Raw genomic sequence first — 14915 nt, 5'->3', positions numbered from 1 at the left:
GTGCCTTTATGACTTCGCCAAGCATAAGATAGTTGTGTATAGCCAACACATGCTTGTATCGGTGCTGAAAGTATGATTCCGAATCAATAAAGTTTCTTTTTTCAATGACTTATAACTATTTTGAGAACTCATAAACCAAGGCTTTCGAGTACCTACCCAAAGCCTGGCTCCAACCGATCCTTATATGTGAACCTGGTGGTTGCGCCGTAAAAACCACTTCAAAATACCAAGTACCATGGGAAACCGAGTGAGTAGCTCGAGCGACACTGTAACCTTCAAAACCGCTCACGGATAACCGATCTTCGGACAATTTCAACTAAAAAACCAATCTGCAATTTATCGGGATCAAATAAAAGATATAGAGATTTTCTAAAACTATTGCACGAGTAACAGACTGTAATGACGTCCTTTAGCTGAACTACTTATTTATAATTTCTGGACTTCCACTCTAGGAAAAGTGCTTCTGGACTTCCACTCTAGGAAAAGTATCGTAAAAAGTTTTTTAATAAAGTCCGAAATCAAGCTCAGATCTTCAAATCCCAATATTCCCGATAAAAAGACTCACGAAATGGTTGGTACCTGATAAGCACGATCATTTGGAGACAAAGTAACTAGTGGGTGAACAACAACACGATAAATGTGTGCTGGGATTGGTTTGTTGTAGGTGCTTTCTTCCAATTCAAAAATGTCTCTGGAAAGTACCTCAATTTCAATCAAGGATACAATACCAGAGAAATGCTTTTTGAATTTTCCTTTTTTCGAAACCAATTTGGTTATATTGAACGATATATCTAAACGGGAACAGAAAACCATTAAATTGAAGTCTTCACTGACTTTCAAAATGCTTTTATAGCAGAAAAAAGTCCTCGACAGCAACACTACCAACCATTTCAAAATCTGACAAATTTAAGAATCCTAGCGAAGTTTGTGAAAACAGTATTGCTTTTCGGAGTATGTAGAAGCAATGCAGACGAAGTAATTGAAGTAACAGTATTGTATGATGGAGTAATTTAGAATGCATTTCGCAATTTAAATCGATATTAAAATACAAAATTTAAATATAAAGTAATTTCGAACTTCATAATGAAAAATCCGGAAACTGAAAAGAGCTACCAATGAAAGCCTAAACTTACCTGTTAGGAACGATGAGGTCTTTTTCGACAAGATAATACCGATAACCTTCGCGATTAAATGGAAAATCGATGGGTGCAGAAATCCCAATAATTCGTGTCGATGCATAATCAGCAGTACTGAAATACACAATGAATAAAAAATGCGACGAATTCCGTGCTTGCTTCTTTCTTTTCTACCAAGCAAAAACCTAGTCTAGTCTCGCAATAAAATAAAAGTAAATATAGCAGAGAAAAACGAAAGACCACATGACCGACCCATACGAATCCGATATTTCCAGATTCAGGAAAACTTCAAGAATGTTCACCATATATGATGCAACATTTCGGTAAGACTATTTTTCTCCAGAAATTAAGATTCATCTTGTAGAAACTTAAATCTAAGAAAACCTACAGTTTTGCCTTTTTGAACGTATTCGGAGGATCAACATAGCGTCGTTTGGATGAACCTCTTGTCTTGGGACCATCGGCTAAATCGTCAGACCTGTCGAAATTCTCTTTAGACAAATCGCGTGCTAAACTTGAAACCAATGGTTTACTTCGACCGATCTAAAGCTTTTTTTTTTTGCTTTTCACTTTTTGAGAAGAATTAGAGGCTTTGTAAAAAAGATTAAACATCCACCTATAGAAATGACAAATAGCAGCACTAATTTACTTTCATTACGTCACCAAATAATTCACAGTATAATACCTGCTTCAACGCTTCATGACCCGGACCTATGGATGATAAATCAAGTTCACGTAACGCAAATATTTGTCCGTCATCGCTTGATTCAAATAATTCTGTTTCTTTGGTCAAAGACTTTTGCAACGTTTGATGCCAAGTATTTTTTACCCTTCAATAAGTTTCTTTCAACAAAGTAAAACAAATTGCAGCATATTAAAAAATTCCAACTAGAATTTTTTCAAAAATTTGTCCTTTAAAATACTCGTATGTCTTTTGTATCAATTTCTCTACTGCACATTCTAATCACTATGATAAGTTAAAAAATGTCTGTATGTGAAGAAAAAAAACTCAATTTCTTGCAACATATGCAGTGATATGCTGAATGTAATATGAGACCTCACCGACCTCATTTAAAACATATTTGAACAGATATACTGTTATAGTTGCAATTAAATGACTATTGAAGATTACAGTGCTAATACTTCCTAAAAGAAACTAACCTACGACTCATAGATGTAAGATTTTCCCACTGTGCATTGAAATAAGGTATAATTTCATTTTCCAGGTTTAGAAATATCAGTTCCTGATCGTTATCATCAGACTCGTTTCCTGTACTAGCTCTTTTAGTCCGTGCATTGTGCGTCAGATTTGCAAGAACAGTAACACACATGTGGGCAAAATCTGAAAAAAAAAACTATAAGAATTTCAAATAAATTATTAAGACTTTTTATGTCACTATGAATTTTGCAATATTCTATAAAATGAAATGCCGAAACCTTATCTAGAAATTAAAAGCTAAATTATAAGAACCACTTAATTCTTAAATAATGTACAATTCCTACTTGCTTGTTTCGGTGTCCATGTTTCCTTTTTCGTTGGACTACAGTCGGCACAGTTGAACACATAGCATACCATGAATGGTAATCCATAACTACAAAGTAAAGAAATAATTCAGGTTGCGGTAATTTAATATGATGGAATATCTCCTAACATTTCTCTCGTTAAGATGGTTCGAAAATTTAACTTACAAATCAGTTAAATCTTTTAAGCATCGTCCATGGAACCATTTTCGACAAACAGCACAATACAGCTCTAATGTTCCCACTTCACGCTTACCATCACTGAAAAATCTGTTTAATTTCTACTTTCTATTCAGTGAAAAGTGAAAGTAGACCTGTCCTGCTTCTCATTAGTTATTATTCATTTATACGAAACTTCAAAGCCATTTACAATGTCGCTCCACAAACTGTCAAATTTACGGGTGCAAATACATCATCCCAATATTCTTTCTTTCCCTAGATTTAATAAAACAGCATAAAATTGCGCATTTAGCTATTTAACCAAATTAAATCATTAAACCAAAATTGCCAGATTTAAAAATAGAAATACATGAGCTTTGATAGCAACAACGAAAACACTCAAATTCGAACAAATCAAATTATAATACTTCAACATAACCTTACATCAAAAGCTTACCAATAACAAACAGTAGATGGAGCCGGTTTTGTCGCTCCTTTACGAGTACTTCTCTGTCTCATCTCCTAAAAGTAATGATTTGATTTAAATATAAGCCATTTAAGAAAAATGTTACGAAAACTCTATTCACCCTTCTTACTTCAAGCATTATGCGTTATTGCCGTTCTAACCAGGAAAACTCTATGCAATTGTATCACATATCAGCTTTTAGCTTACAAATTAATTCTGGGGGAAAAAAACAAATACCTAGAAAAATGAATCATAGCAGAATGCTAGATGTAACAGAATGGAAGCCAAACTAAAGACTTAAAGCATAAGTATCCTTCATCTGATAAGTCATAACGCCAAATACAAGGACAACCCTATAATCTGGTTATTCATACCATAAGGCCAAGTGCTAATAATGCGAAAACAATATCAAAACTCCAACAAAAGAATTTTTTGCGCAAAATAGATTAACTAGGCATTCATTCATATCTTTGCTCAAATTAACCAATTAATTAATTAAATTTAAATATGCAAATTGACAATGCAGCATGACTGTCAATGCTAAGAGGTCAAAGGAGCACAAGGTTCATTTCAAACAGTATTTATAACCTGGGAAACATATTAAGTATGGTACCATCAAACAAATGTTTCGAATGAGAACTTCACGAATATCATGCAGTGGGCATGCAGAAATAGCCACTTTTTATTAGGAGGCACTGTTCAGTGAAATTTAATATATTCAAATAGTTTTGTACCCTGCCTAACATAGACCATCTACGTCATCGAAATGATCAGAAATATTGTCAAACAAAGCAAACACATATCACTACGTCGGACAGTTCTCATTTATTTGGCAAATATTTGCTTGACAAACGAATTTCATACTTCTGACTAAACGCACCGGAAAAAACAATTGTTCCTTCCATTCCGTTATCAACACAAATACCGGACACCAAATGTATACATTGCAGTAGTTTTATACGGTTGGAACAATTGTTACAATTTGCTCAATATTTTAACAATGATAAAATAACATAACAAAATGCTTTCTAAAGCAAGAAGAAGATCTGTACGGCTAAAATATGACTGAAACTGTGTCAGGATAGTCAACAAAATTACAGTTTCATCTTCGAGACCTCAAAATCAATCGATGGTCCCATCATAGACATCGACATTTTTATAGCATCGCTATATGTTTGTATCTTTGTATTTTTTTTCTTTTTGTAGCTTGTATTTTTTACGATAATTCCAACTTTTTTAACGACATTTTCACGATAAGGCTATAATTCTATTCAGTACTGAATGTTAACAAACTTAATGTAATCAGTAAAGGAATCTTGGAAATATTGTATGACCAAAATTAATCATAGAAGACTCGAGACTGCAGCATGGTAACTGATGAACTTCCAGTGCAACCTAAACACGGTTCCCGGCACCAAAGGAATTAACAGAAACAGAGTGAAGCTTTTTGAGACTTCTCTCATTCGTTAACATCCACTTCGCGTTCGGACTGCATTTGCCTGCAGTACTTTGCTAAATCGTTCTTCCATAAACTCTTCCAATTTGGTAGCACACTGGAAACATACACACATATTTTAAAGCTGCATAAGATTTTTACACCATAAGAAGCCATACAAGATTATGTCTTGTATGAAGTAATCATTATTTTGAATAATCGAGTGAAAATGGTTCGACATGAATGCCTTTCCTGGTATAGCATTAACAATATATTGTTGGATTAATCAATTCCAGTTCTGAGTGTGAAACTTTTGAAAATATCATTATGTTTAATAATTGTAAGCCAAGTACACTTAACGCTACCGTAACTTCCAGAAGAATTAATACTGAACCACATAACTTACAAATACAAATAAGTGATAATTTATTGCACTTTGAGCGAAAAAGAGGGGAAAAAAAAATGGATTCAGCATAGTATGCATTGATGATAAAGAGCTAAAATATTCGCTCGCATACCTTACAAATTTCGGACTCTTCTTCGTTGTAAATACGACAGTTTTCGAAAATCAACCGTGCATCCGCTATTACTTGATCGGGCGTATCGTATAGTCGTTGCTTTAGTTTGTTCATTATTGTACGCAAATCCATCGGCCTTTTGATAATCTAGAAAAATATTAAAGGATTTTAATTCTTTCTTTCTTTTTATTAATAGCTTGACTACAGGATGGATAGTAAGCGATTAAGCTCAAAATGTGAACCACTTTCGGGAAAGGATGCTCAAGTTTTCATGAGGATGTTCAGCTTCTGATCTGGTAATTATTCTAGAGAAGTAAAATTACATGGTTAGACTTTTCATATACATGAAAAAGAACTGGATATTAAAAAATTACCTGGTAGTAATCGGGTACAGTCTTGGCATCCACTGGTTTTAGAAAAGGCCAAGCAATTTGCTGTCGCATTGCTTCACTTATCAATAACTCGAAAGCACGTAATGTGTTTCGCACTCGATTATCTGTTTCACGCAAGCTAATTGTTAGATTTCCTAGTGCCCGTTCACCACTTCTACCTAGAAATGTGGTATATTGAAATTTTCAACGGTCAAATTGTGATTAAGGTTTCCGCAAAGGTCTAAAAAATCATCCCTCCATGCAAACTTACTGGGCCGTTTTTGTTTTGCATATGAATATTCACTCTCACTAGTGCTACCACCCTCATCACTTTCACCATCAACAATATTCTTCTTCCGCACGCTTCTCCTTATCTCTTCGAACGATTCATCGGCATAAGTTACCTGAAGAATCATTTCAATTAGGAGACTACATTACACAAACAATCTATATGAAATATGCAGAATAGTACTGACCTTCTTCACAATACGCCCGCTTGACGTTTTCAGCATATCTGATGGAAGTTCGAATCTGAAAAGGAATATGACAAGAGAAATCAGAAATTGATACAAATTTTGAGTTATAATTTGAAAATCTACAAATAGGTAAATGAGAATCTAAGGGTAAAACACACTCTTCTTCAACGAGTGGTTGTTCGGCAAATTCATCTGCAGACGTACCACAGGAATCATCGCTTCCTCGGCTAAAACTTTGTTCCTCTTCTTCTAAAAAAACTAAATCTCATCTGAAATTTCCATATTCACATTAAACAACAATTGGATTATAATTAAAATCTGTTTAATATTATAAGCATCACATCATTTTAAGAGTATCTAAACCAACCTTCCTTTTTCATGGTTTGCTGCCTTTTCCATTTCTCTTCGGCTTCCTGCGCTTTTACCAGAGCTTTGCAATCAGAGCACATCCAACCATTAGGATCCTGAAATTCATCAGCTCAAATTAAGGATACTCTGATACACTATGTCGCGCGCACATTAAAACCGGGAAAAGGAAGACCCCACTTTACAACATACCTTGATTTTTGGCTTAGCGCAATCAATGTGATAACATCGATCACAACGTGCACACATGCATAGTTTTTCAGTTTCGCCTCTCTTACGGCACTTCCGACATCTTGCCTTAAACTTTTACATTATTCAATTAGATATTTTCTTAAAACTATTCAGTTCAAAAATTTGAAGACTTTTACAAAGAAGTTCATAAGGCAGAATAAGCAGTTGATTTCTGAGTAAATTTCAATGCCATACTTGAAGCCGACTTCTCGTCCATAAGATGGAAGACTCTAAAGTTGTGTAGTACAGTGATAAAGCCGATACAGAGCAGCATTTTAATAATGATTTTTGCCACTGATCAAAAGTAGTCGTGGGAATATTCGCGCAATCTTTTTCTTTCGAAGAGGCAGTAGCAAAAGGGAGCCGTAAAAATTTCAGGTTAATTCCCTGAACAATTTGCAAAAATGCAACAGCTAGATGTTCCAATTCATTCAGTGACTTCACTTCATCAATCGTGAACACTGTTTCTCCGAAAACTTCCACATCCCCTACAACAAAAACAAAATACGAATGAAGAATCTTCAAATCAAAGAATCAAGATAGTTAAGGTAAATATAGCGACTGGAAATGCAGATAATTTTAGACAAACTAGAAAAACCAAATTTCAGTAGCACCTATCAAAAACTTCAGTAAGGAATGAACAATAAAAGTTTTTATCACAATTTTTTATCCCAGGAAAAATAATCCGTTTTCGCCCATTGCACAGGTAATTTAAAGACTGTGAATAATATTTTACAATTCGCATTTACAACTTATAAAAAAACAAGGAACAAGAATGCCCTATGAGAGAGAGAGGAAAGAGCAGATATCTATCTTCCTTGCAATTAGCTTCTTTTTAGTGAAACATTACTTTCAACAAAAGAAGTAACATTGCGCTTCTGAAGTAGTGACTCACGCCACTCTTCCCTGCGACGAATATCACTGATAGCTAAATGACCAATGCACCCTTGCTCAACCTGAAAAAAGTGCTTCCTTGGAACTACAGCAAAACGGCAGGAACAATCATAAAGTCAATAACTAATCACGAAGAAACACAACAGAACTACAGCAAAACGGCAGGAACAATCATAAAGTCAATAACTAATCACGAAGAAACACAACACGCCAAATGAAACCAAATTTTTTCAACCAGAAAAACATCTTCCGTCCTATTTAGTAAATCAATGTAAGCATGATGCTTTCTGTCTTAAGGAAACCATAAAATTTTTTGCATTCAATACAACTGGTAGATTTTATGTAATTTAGAATCTAAAGTGATCAGCCGTCAGGTTTACCATTCTTTACTGTATGTGACCGCATTCAATACTGAAGCCATAAATTTTATATAAAATTACTTGCAAATTACCTTTTCTTCTAAATCCAAAAGCATATCGATAAATTCACGATTCCAATCGAATGTCACGGAGTTATCTACCAAGTCAATATCCGTCAACAAAAGGTCTGTATAAATTTCACCGGAACTGATCTGGAATTCAATCAATAATTTTTATTTACCAAAAAAACCTCATATTGGACTTGCTATTAATTACAACTGCACAATCTTATGCTTATCACTTGTTCTGATAGCCAGAAAGCAATTCCTTTGCAAAATTAATTGCGACAGCAAAAACTTTACCTTTTCTGAGCATCGACCAAGTATGCTTTTCAATAAAGGGCTGAAGAACTTCAAATTTTCTAAAAGTTCAGATTCCCGAAAGCCACGACTGTTACACGCGGATTCAATCTGGAATTTAAATGCTGTAAAAAACTAACAAATACGAAATTCCGAAAATAAAATATTAGAGAGAGCTAACTTCATTAAGGACATCCATGCTTTTGATTAATTGCCATCGGGAACGGTGGAACTTCCCATGCACTGGGCAGTCTTCAGTAGCTGTACAGCTCAAAAGATCTTTCCGCACCTCATCATCACTTCCGCACGACTGACGATATTTATCATCAACCTAAAGCCACCAAAATTCAAAAATTATCTGTAAATTTCATGCAGTGAAATTTAAGTGCTATAAAAACTATAGCATTTAAACCGTAAATTCCATAGAATGAAAATTAAAAAATTGAAAAAAAAGTTTAGAAAGTTCACCTTATCTAGCGGTGTTGGTCCAAGGCAAGGACCTCGTTCATCCGTCGAATTAGTATTTTCTACCAGAATCAATGGCAGTGAATTGAAGAACCAATATGTACGAAATCCTCGATCACGGCCAAGACAATGCCAACCAACGCGACCTAAGGACATTAATCAATAGAAGCAAAAATTTCGAATTTAAGATGAGTTTTGTCACAATGGCTATACTACTACCGCTGGCGGCAATGAGCAACCAACTTTGAAAATGCCCTCTTTTTAAGCAACCACAACTGTTGTACTGCTGTACTGGTATCGATCAATACATTCCTTTACAAAATTTTAGCTTACTCCATCACTGCCTACAACATAGTGGTGATTTGTAAACAAAATCAGCTACATATTTACTTTGTATTTTGTAAATCAGTTTCAGCAAATCATTCTCTGCAGCAGTTATGTGTTCCACTTGCAATGAACGAATTTTTTTTATTTCGTCAGCTTCCATTTCGGCGTATGAAACTCCTTTCATAAGTATCTGGAAAGTAAAGTTTATGATCAAATCTATTTGTAAGTACTTTCAGTATAAAACACATCAGAGGAAATCGGAATGGAGGGGGAAGAGTGAAAAAATTTGCGAAATTTTTGAGATTTTTAACAGAGAAACTTCCAGATCAAATTTCAAGTTTTAAAATAACGACAAAATTCCAAAAAAATTCATAAAACACCTGCTCGACTTCCCTCAGTCGCTCCTCTCGTCTCCCAATGAAGCTTCCACCTTTCACAAAATTAATTAACATAGTCGTTTCCTTAGAAGGTTCTTCTTTTTTGGCAAAATCCGCCCTAGCCGCTTCTCCAAGTTCCTCTAATTGCTCTGCTTCATATTCTCGAACCAAAGAAGCCTCTCGAGCTTCCTTTTCCTGAAGAATCCCCACTGAGCTCGCCGATAAACTATTCAATAATCCCTCATTTAAAAATTCTTATCAGTGTGTTCATACCCACATTAGATGTGATTCATAACAATCTGACGAGTATAGTACCATTACTTTCGAAAGCTTTTTAAACAAAAGCGATATCGCTGAAATGGAAACAGTATAATGAAACCTGCGTAGCATCGAAATTTCGAAGGTTTTTCAACTCTTTGCGTACATCAAGAAGGGAAATAATACGTTCATCAGATGTGGAACGAAATTTATGATAACTAAGTAACTGCTGTATCACCACTTTGAATAACGCTATGCGTTCATAAGGTTGGAGATCAAATACCGATTTCTGGAATTATTTTTTCACCGTTCATATAAAAAATAGCACAAGCAGCAATAACAAAATCTACTATTTAAACATTTGTTCGATGTTTCCATTAGTCAGCAAGTGCATAAAAAATTATTAATGTCTTAAGATTTCAAGTAAACAATGCCAGAACATGAAGTACAGCGCTTTAAATTATATCACTTTTCTTTAAAGATATTTTCAGATCTCATGCTGACTTTCGAAAAGAATTAATCAGTACTCTCTTCTTCGAGTTTCAAATATGGAACATAAAAAATCAATAACCTTTTCTAAAACACTCATAATTTGAGGATTATCTTTGGCAAACAAAAACCCTTCATCTTCATAGCAACGAATAGCCCCTCTTGAAAATAACCGAAATCGATGGGTAGGAGCTCCTGTATAATACCCTGATGTCATCAGTGATAATCGCATTACTTCCGTCAGAGTCATCCAGTCGATCGGCAGATGCCGTGCACTTAATCCTGAAATTTTCTCACCTTAAAGCGAAAAATTTTCAAGTGCTGGAAGATAAAATGTCCAGAATATCTGAAAAACTAATTTGCTGAACTATAACCACTACTACTTGCCATGTGTAAGTCGAATATTCTCATGAAAGACTGTCGCTTGACGAATTTCTGGACCATATATTTTGTGGTCGATATCATTTGCATCTACTGGTATTTCTTCTTTGTTACTCAGGTTAACTAAAAGTAACAAAACTGATATGTTTCTGAAATGATAATGAATTCGACCTCAATTTTGGTCATTATACCACTAACTTCGGATAATCTGATTAGTGAAGGATTACAAAAATAAATTATAATATTATACATATTTCGATAAAACACATCGTCAGAATAAAAAAATCGAATGAGATTAACATTAAGCAAACGAAGGGATATTACAAAACAACAGTAATTCAAATTGATCTCCCTCCAGCATCAAAGAAGAGAAAGTGCTCTGCATGAGCAAGCCGAATTTGAAGTAAAAGTCAAGCGTAGCCAATCAATAGGTGACGTTGCTGACCAAGATAAAACGTTATGAAATGAAACCAAAGCGCTTACTGCTTTATATTATAAAAAAAAGAAAAAATTGAGAAATCCGATAAAATTGTACTGAAATATTTCGTACTGAAATATGAAATGCATAGTATTCAAAGTTACGAGAAGGTCTACCTTCATCACCATCTTCTTCATCAGCTCGTTCAGCTTTGGCTTTCAACAAAATGTGCATCAGTTGAACAAATAAGCTATCTTGCTCTGGGGTTCGACTTCTTACAGCTGATATAATTTCACCAAACTTGACCTGATTAATGCCACGGACCTGAAAGAGTCGATTTGAAAAGTGTGACAAAGTGACTGCAAATCACTAAAACAGAGTAAGCGATCACCAACACACAAAAAACATACTTCTTTAATTGGTAACAATTCCGCAAAACTTTGGAAGAATTCAAAAATGTATAAATAATCGCCAAAATCGTCGTCGGACATCCATAGAGGAAGTAGAAGAGGTGTCAATTGAGGTAAGGGCTAAAAAATCGACAATAATTTAATGTTGTCAAATTTGCAAAACCACATTAGAAAAGCAGAGAAAAGGAAATTACGAAATAACTGATCCATAGCAAAGCAATCAATAACACAACACTAAAATTACAAAAGTTGACTCTTTCGTTTGGGAATTCTCGGAAAAAAAATACAATAAAGTAAATTTTACTCGGAGGTCGTCACAAAGGATATCATCTCTCGGTTTTTTCCATTCCAGTAACATTTCCTTTGCCCGTTGTTTATTCAAACGTTTTTCCTGACGTTCCTAAAGTATGCAATATCATGATGATAATACAGTAGTGGGTGAAAAAATCTGCTCTGCAAATTTACATTGGACGATGAAAGTTCTAGTAGAGCCTATACAAGCTAGAATTTGAGCATCCATTGATACCAGACTAAAAGTAACATGAACAAATTTTTGATGACCAGTGGGCAAATTATAAATAAGAAGCATATTGAGGTAAAAAAAAAAATGGTTGGAAATTTGCCATTAACTTTTTTCAAAAGAAAATCAATTTGACTATAACCAAACCTTTTGTTTAGTCTGCCGGATTAACTGCTTCAATTCAACAATTTCAGTTTCAGATAACAGACGTTCATCCTGTTCCCAGTGGGAGAGATTTTCGATATTTACTTTTCGTGCTTGTTCAAAAAGACTTTCCAATTCTTCCTGCTGCTCGGCAATCTAAATTTTATTTTTCGTACAACCACCAAAGTTTAGAAACTACAAAGTGCAATATGCAGAATTGAAAATTCGAAACTGAAACCTAAAACAAATTATACCGCTTTTTTCTTCTTCGTCCTCCTGCCACCCTCTTCTTTCTTGTCGTTTTCCTTTTTATCCTTCTCTAGAGATGCCTTCTTCGATCGTGCATGTATCTTATCTTTTTCCATAATGTCAGCAAAGTCGGCATCCGATGTTGACTGCATATCTAGATCATCAATAGGATGGCCATCTAAAATACGATGGAAATTGAAAAGAGAATATCATTCCAATGTGCAGTTCAGAAGCTTGATTAAATAGCTAGTTACAAGTTTGATTAAATAGTTAGTTTGGGAAATGCACCTAGGTGGTTGCGAGGTGGACGGGAAACTCCTTTATTTGGTCCACGATGCATTAAAGGTGTCCGCGGAAACTGTGCAATCGGTCCAGCAAATACTTCATTCCAAGACATACTTTCCAGTTGAAAATTTTCTAGCAATTCTTTCTGAAAAAATTGACTTTGTCAGCAAGGTCAGCAAATTGAAACTATAATTTCAAAGAAAAGATAGAATTTCATTCACGTTTATTAAATATATAAATCGAACATTAACTTATTTTAACAAAAATTCTACACAGTTTTCTTTGAAATTCCCTCTTGATTCACAGCCTAAAGTCAATGTAATCAAGTATGGAATATGATTCAGCATCTATAACGAAATATCAGTAGCAATAAGCTGTTCGGGTAAAAATTATTTTACACAAACGTACTATGGAATATGTTGATAATGAAATTAGATGCATGAAATACTTGCAAAATCAATGACCAAATACCAGCAGTTAATTTAAATTCGAAAGCTTACTTTTACGGTCAGACGTTCGTGATCTGTTGTACAAGAATTTTTCAGGAATACGCGTATCATATTCCGAGCCCATAGAGATTTGCTTCGTCTGGAAAATTTTAAGTGATATGAAATAACAGATAGTATGAAATAAGTTGGACAAAAATTTTGGTTTTGGTTTCGTAAAAACAAAGCTGAAACTTAAAAAGACAATCGACTGAAAAGGATTCAAAAAAAAAAAAATTACAGCAGATCTTGATGACCGACTCGTTCGCGTACTTTATTGTTAGCATTCCCGTTATGCTTGTCTAGTATTAGAACATCGTACATGTAGCGCTCTGCTGGTGGTATCAGCAGCTCTCCTCTTTTCACACTTGAAAAGGATGATTATACTCAAAGTTCAACGTTAATAGTCTCACAAGTTGTTTTACCATAAAACTATGCATGATGCTAACTTTGAATTAAAAAAAAAAAAAACGGATCTCGAGCATTTCAACAGAATTTAAACTATAAATCAATTAATTAAAATAACCCACAAAATAGCTGGTTTCTTCACATCATTATGCTGATTTGTGACGACATCATTTTCCACATCAATATACGTCACTTTTCTTATTATAACATCTTTTCGACCACGTCCACCGCCGTATGTAACTTCTTCGCCCAGCAAAAAGTGGTCTTTCACAAAAAAGTAAATATCGTTCACCAAATCCTCGATTCGTCCACGACATGATAATTTGTATACAAGATAAAGAATAGGCCTTGCAAAAGAGGACGGATAAGTTTTCAGTGTTTCCTGAAAAGCTCCTCATTAATTTGGTAGGAGTCGATTCTTGGGAAGAAATCACACTTTATGTAATGAAAAATTACTAAGCCCTTTTTTAACTCGAAAATTAACTTCAAATTTCGAAAATTAATTGATAAATTTCAATTACAAATATCTTTACTTAGAAGAAATTATGCAGTGAAATGATTACATCCTTTATATTACTGTTATTACCTCCAAATTAAACAGTTGTATGAAGCAATGCCTTACCTGCGCATTCCTTTCGGAATCAAGAGCTTCCTCAAATGTCAAACCCGTTTTTCCAGTTACGGAACATGTCCAAACCATAGAACTAAGAGCGATTTGTCGTTGAAAGAAGTCGCTGAAAACAACAAATATCATTAAAAAAACGCTTAGTTCCTAAGAGAGATTTTCAAGATATCGAAAAATTCCTAAACCTTCAAACTTCAGTTTCATTCAAAAAACGATCAGAGAGCTCGGCAAAAATTCACGATTCAGGCAAAACTAGAATATCATAATGACAAATGTGATATAGACAGTGCCTAATATCGTACGATGTATCTACCACTAAATGAAGGCAAATGAAGAGAAAAACTTACTCATATGATGTGAAAATTTCATTGGTAAGTGGAAGATGAAACACTTTATCATCAGGTTTCAGATCAGTTGGACATGGTGATGGTTTGAACTGTTTCCGACCAAGTGATGGCATTAGTCCAAATTCTTATAAAAGTCTAAAACAATTCAACCATCGATGAAACATGGACTATCACTTTGTGGGAGTCACTAAAACAATCGGATCATTTAGCGTATCTTTCAGCGGTGGCATACACAGAATACAAGTCAGAAAACCATGGCAGTTAGATAGATGATAACATGGAAGGAAATGTCCTCCAAAATTTTTCCAAAAAAAGGATCATCCAATCTCATAACCAATGCATAAAGTAACCAAAAGCAAAGACTTGAAAAGACGTGCACTGTCTACCTCATTTCACTATCAATACAAAATGTATAATCGATCCTCTCCGTCACATG

At 34.6% G+C, this 14915-nt stretch overlaps 2 protein-coding genes across 2 annotated transcripts in view; both read right to left on the bottom strand.

The window, feature by feature from the left end:
* Nucleotides 1-3482, bottom strand: part of LOAG_18446 (SPRY domain-containing protein) — a 5287-nt gene extending 1805 nt beyond the window's left edge. Inside the window, exons 1-9 of the mRNA XM_020451105.1 lie at nucleotides 3274-3482; nucleotides 2826-2918; nucleotides 2640-2728; nucleotides 2298-2478; nucleotides 1822-1966; nucleotides 1525-1679; nucleotides 1134-1250; nucleotides 580-691; nucleotides 157-316 (exon numbers count right to left, since the gene is read on the bottom strand). Coding sequence (XP_020305143.1) covers nucleotides 157-316; nucleotides 580-691; nucleotides 1134-1250; nucleotides 1525-1679; nucleotides 1822-1966; nucleotides 2298-2478; nucleotides 2640-2728; nucleotides 2826-2918; nucleotides 3274-3335 — 1114 coding nt within the window. The 5' untranslated portion in view covers nucleotides 3336-3482. The remainder of the gene's footprint in view (nucleotides 1-156; nucleotides 317-579; nucleotides 692-1133; nucleotides 1251-1524; nucleotides 1680-1821; nucleotides 1967-2297; nucleotides 2479-2639; nucleotides 2729-2825; nucleotides 2919-3273) is intronic.
* A 502-nt stretch (nucleotides 3483-3984) lies between these two features.
* On the bottom strand, nucleotides 3985-14615 carry LOAG_02487 (bromodomain containing protein). The gene is made up of 30 exons (XM_020446017.1): nucleotides 14480-14615; nucleotides 14130-14241; nucleotides 13630-13889; nucleotides 13341-13466; nucleotides 13115-13202; nucleotides 12618-12759; nucleotides 12335-12507; nucleotides 12084-12236; nucleotides 11721-11816; nucleotides 11417-11536; nucleotides 11183-11330; nucleotides 10595-10711; nucleotides 10290-10489; nucleotides 9840-10007; nucleotides 9464-9655; nucleotides 9147-9273; nucleotides 8760-8902; nucleotides 8473-8622; nucleotides 8295-8402; nucleotides 8025-8144; nucleotides 7530-7635; nucleotides 6875-7167; nucleotides 6641-6745; nucleotides 6450-6546; nucleotides 6241-6331; nucleotides 6083-6137; nucleotides 5878-6010; nucleotides 5610-5785; nucleotides 5236-5382; nucleotides 3985-4835 (listed from the first exon to the last, which is right to left on the bottom strand). Exons 1-30 carry the CDS (start codon nucleotides 14590-14592, stop codon nucleotides 4749-4751), a joined length of 4146 nt encoding a protein of 1381 aa, XP_020303591.1. The 5' UTR covers nucleotides 14593-14615; the 3' UTR covers nucleotides 3985-4748.
* Between the last annotated feature and the right edge of the window lie 300 nt (nucleotides 14616-14915).

Source organism: Loa loa, assembly GCF_000183805.2.
Source record: "Loa loa unplaced genomic scaffold supercont3.315, whole genome shotgun sequence".
Lineage (NCBI taxonomy): Eukaryota > Metazoa > Nematoda > Chromadorea > Rhabditida > Onchocercidae > Loa > Loa loa.
Note: the sequence above shows the minus strand (reverse complement) of the source record. Positions and strands in the feature narration are given on the sequence as shown.

Bases quoted from the DNA above. Each gene is read 5' to 3' on its own strand.
- LOAG_02487 (XM_020446017.1), bottom strand. From the start codon at position 14,592: ATGCCATCACTTGGTCGGAAACAGTTCAAACCATCACCATGTCCAACT. The intron at 13,890-14,129 runs GTAAGGCATTGC...GGAGCTTTTCAG, and splicing joins ATTCCGAAAGGAATGCGCAG to GAAACACTGAAAACTTATCC. The intron at 9,656-9,839 runs GTTTCATTATAC...GGGATTCTTCAG, and splicing joins GAAATTTCGATGCTACGCAG to GAAAAGGAAGCTCGAGAGGC.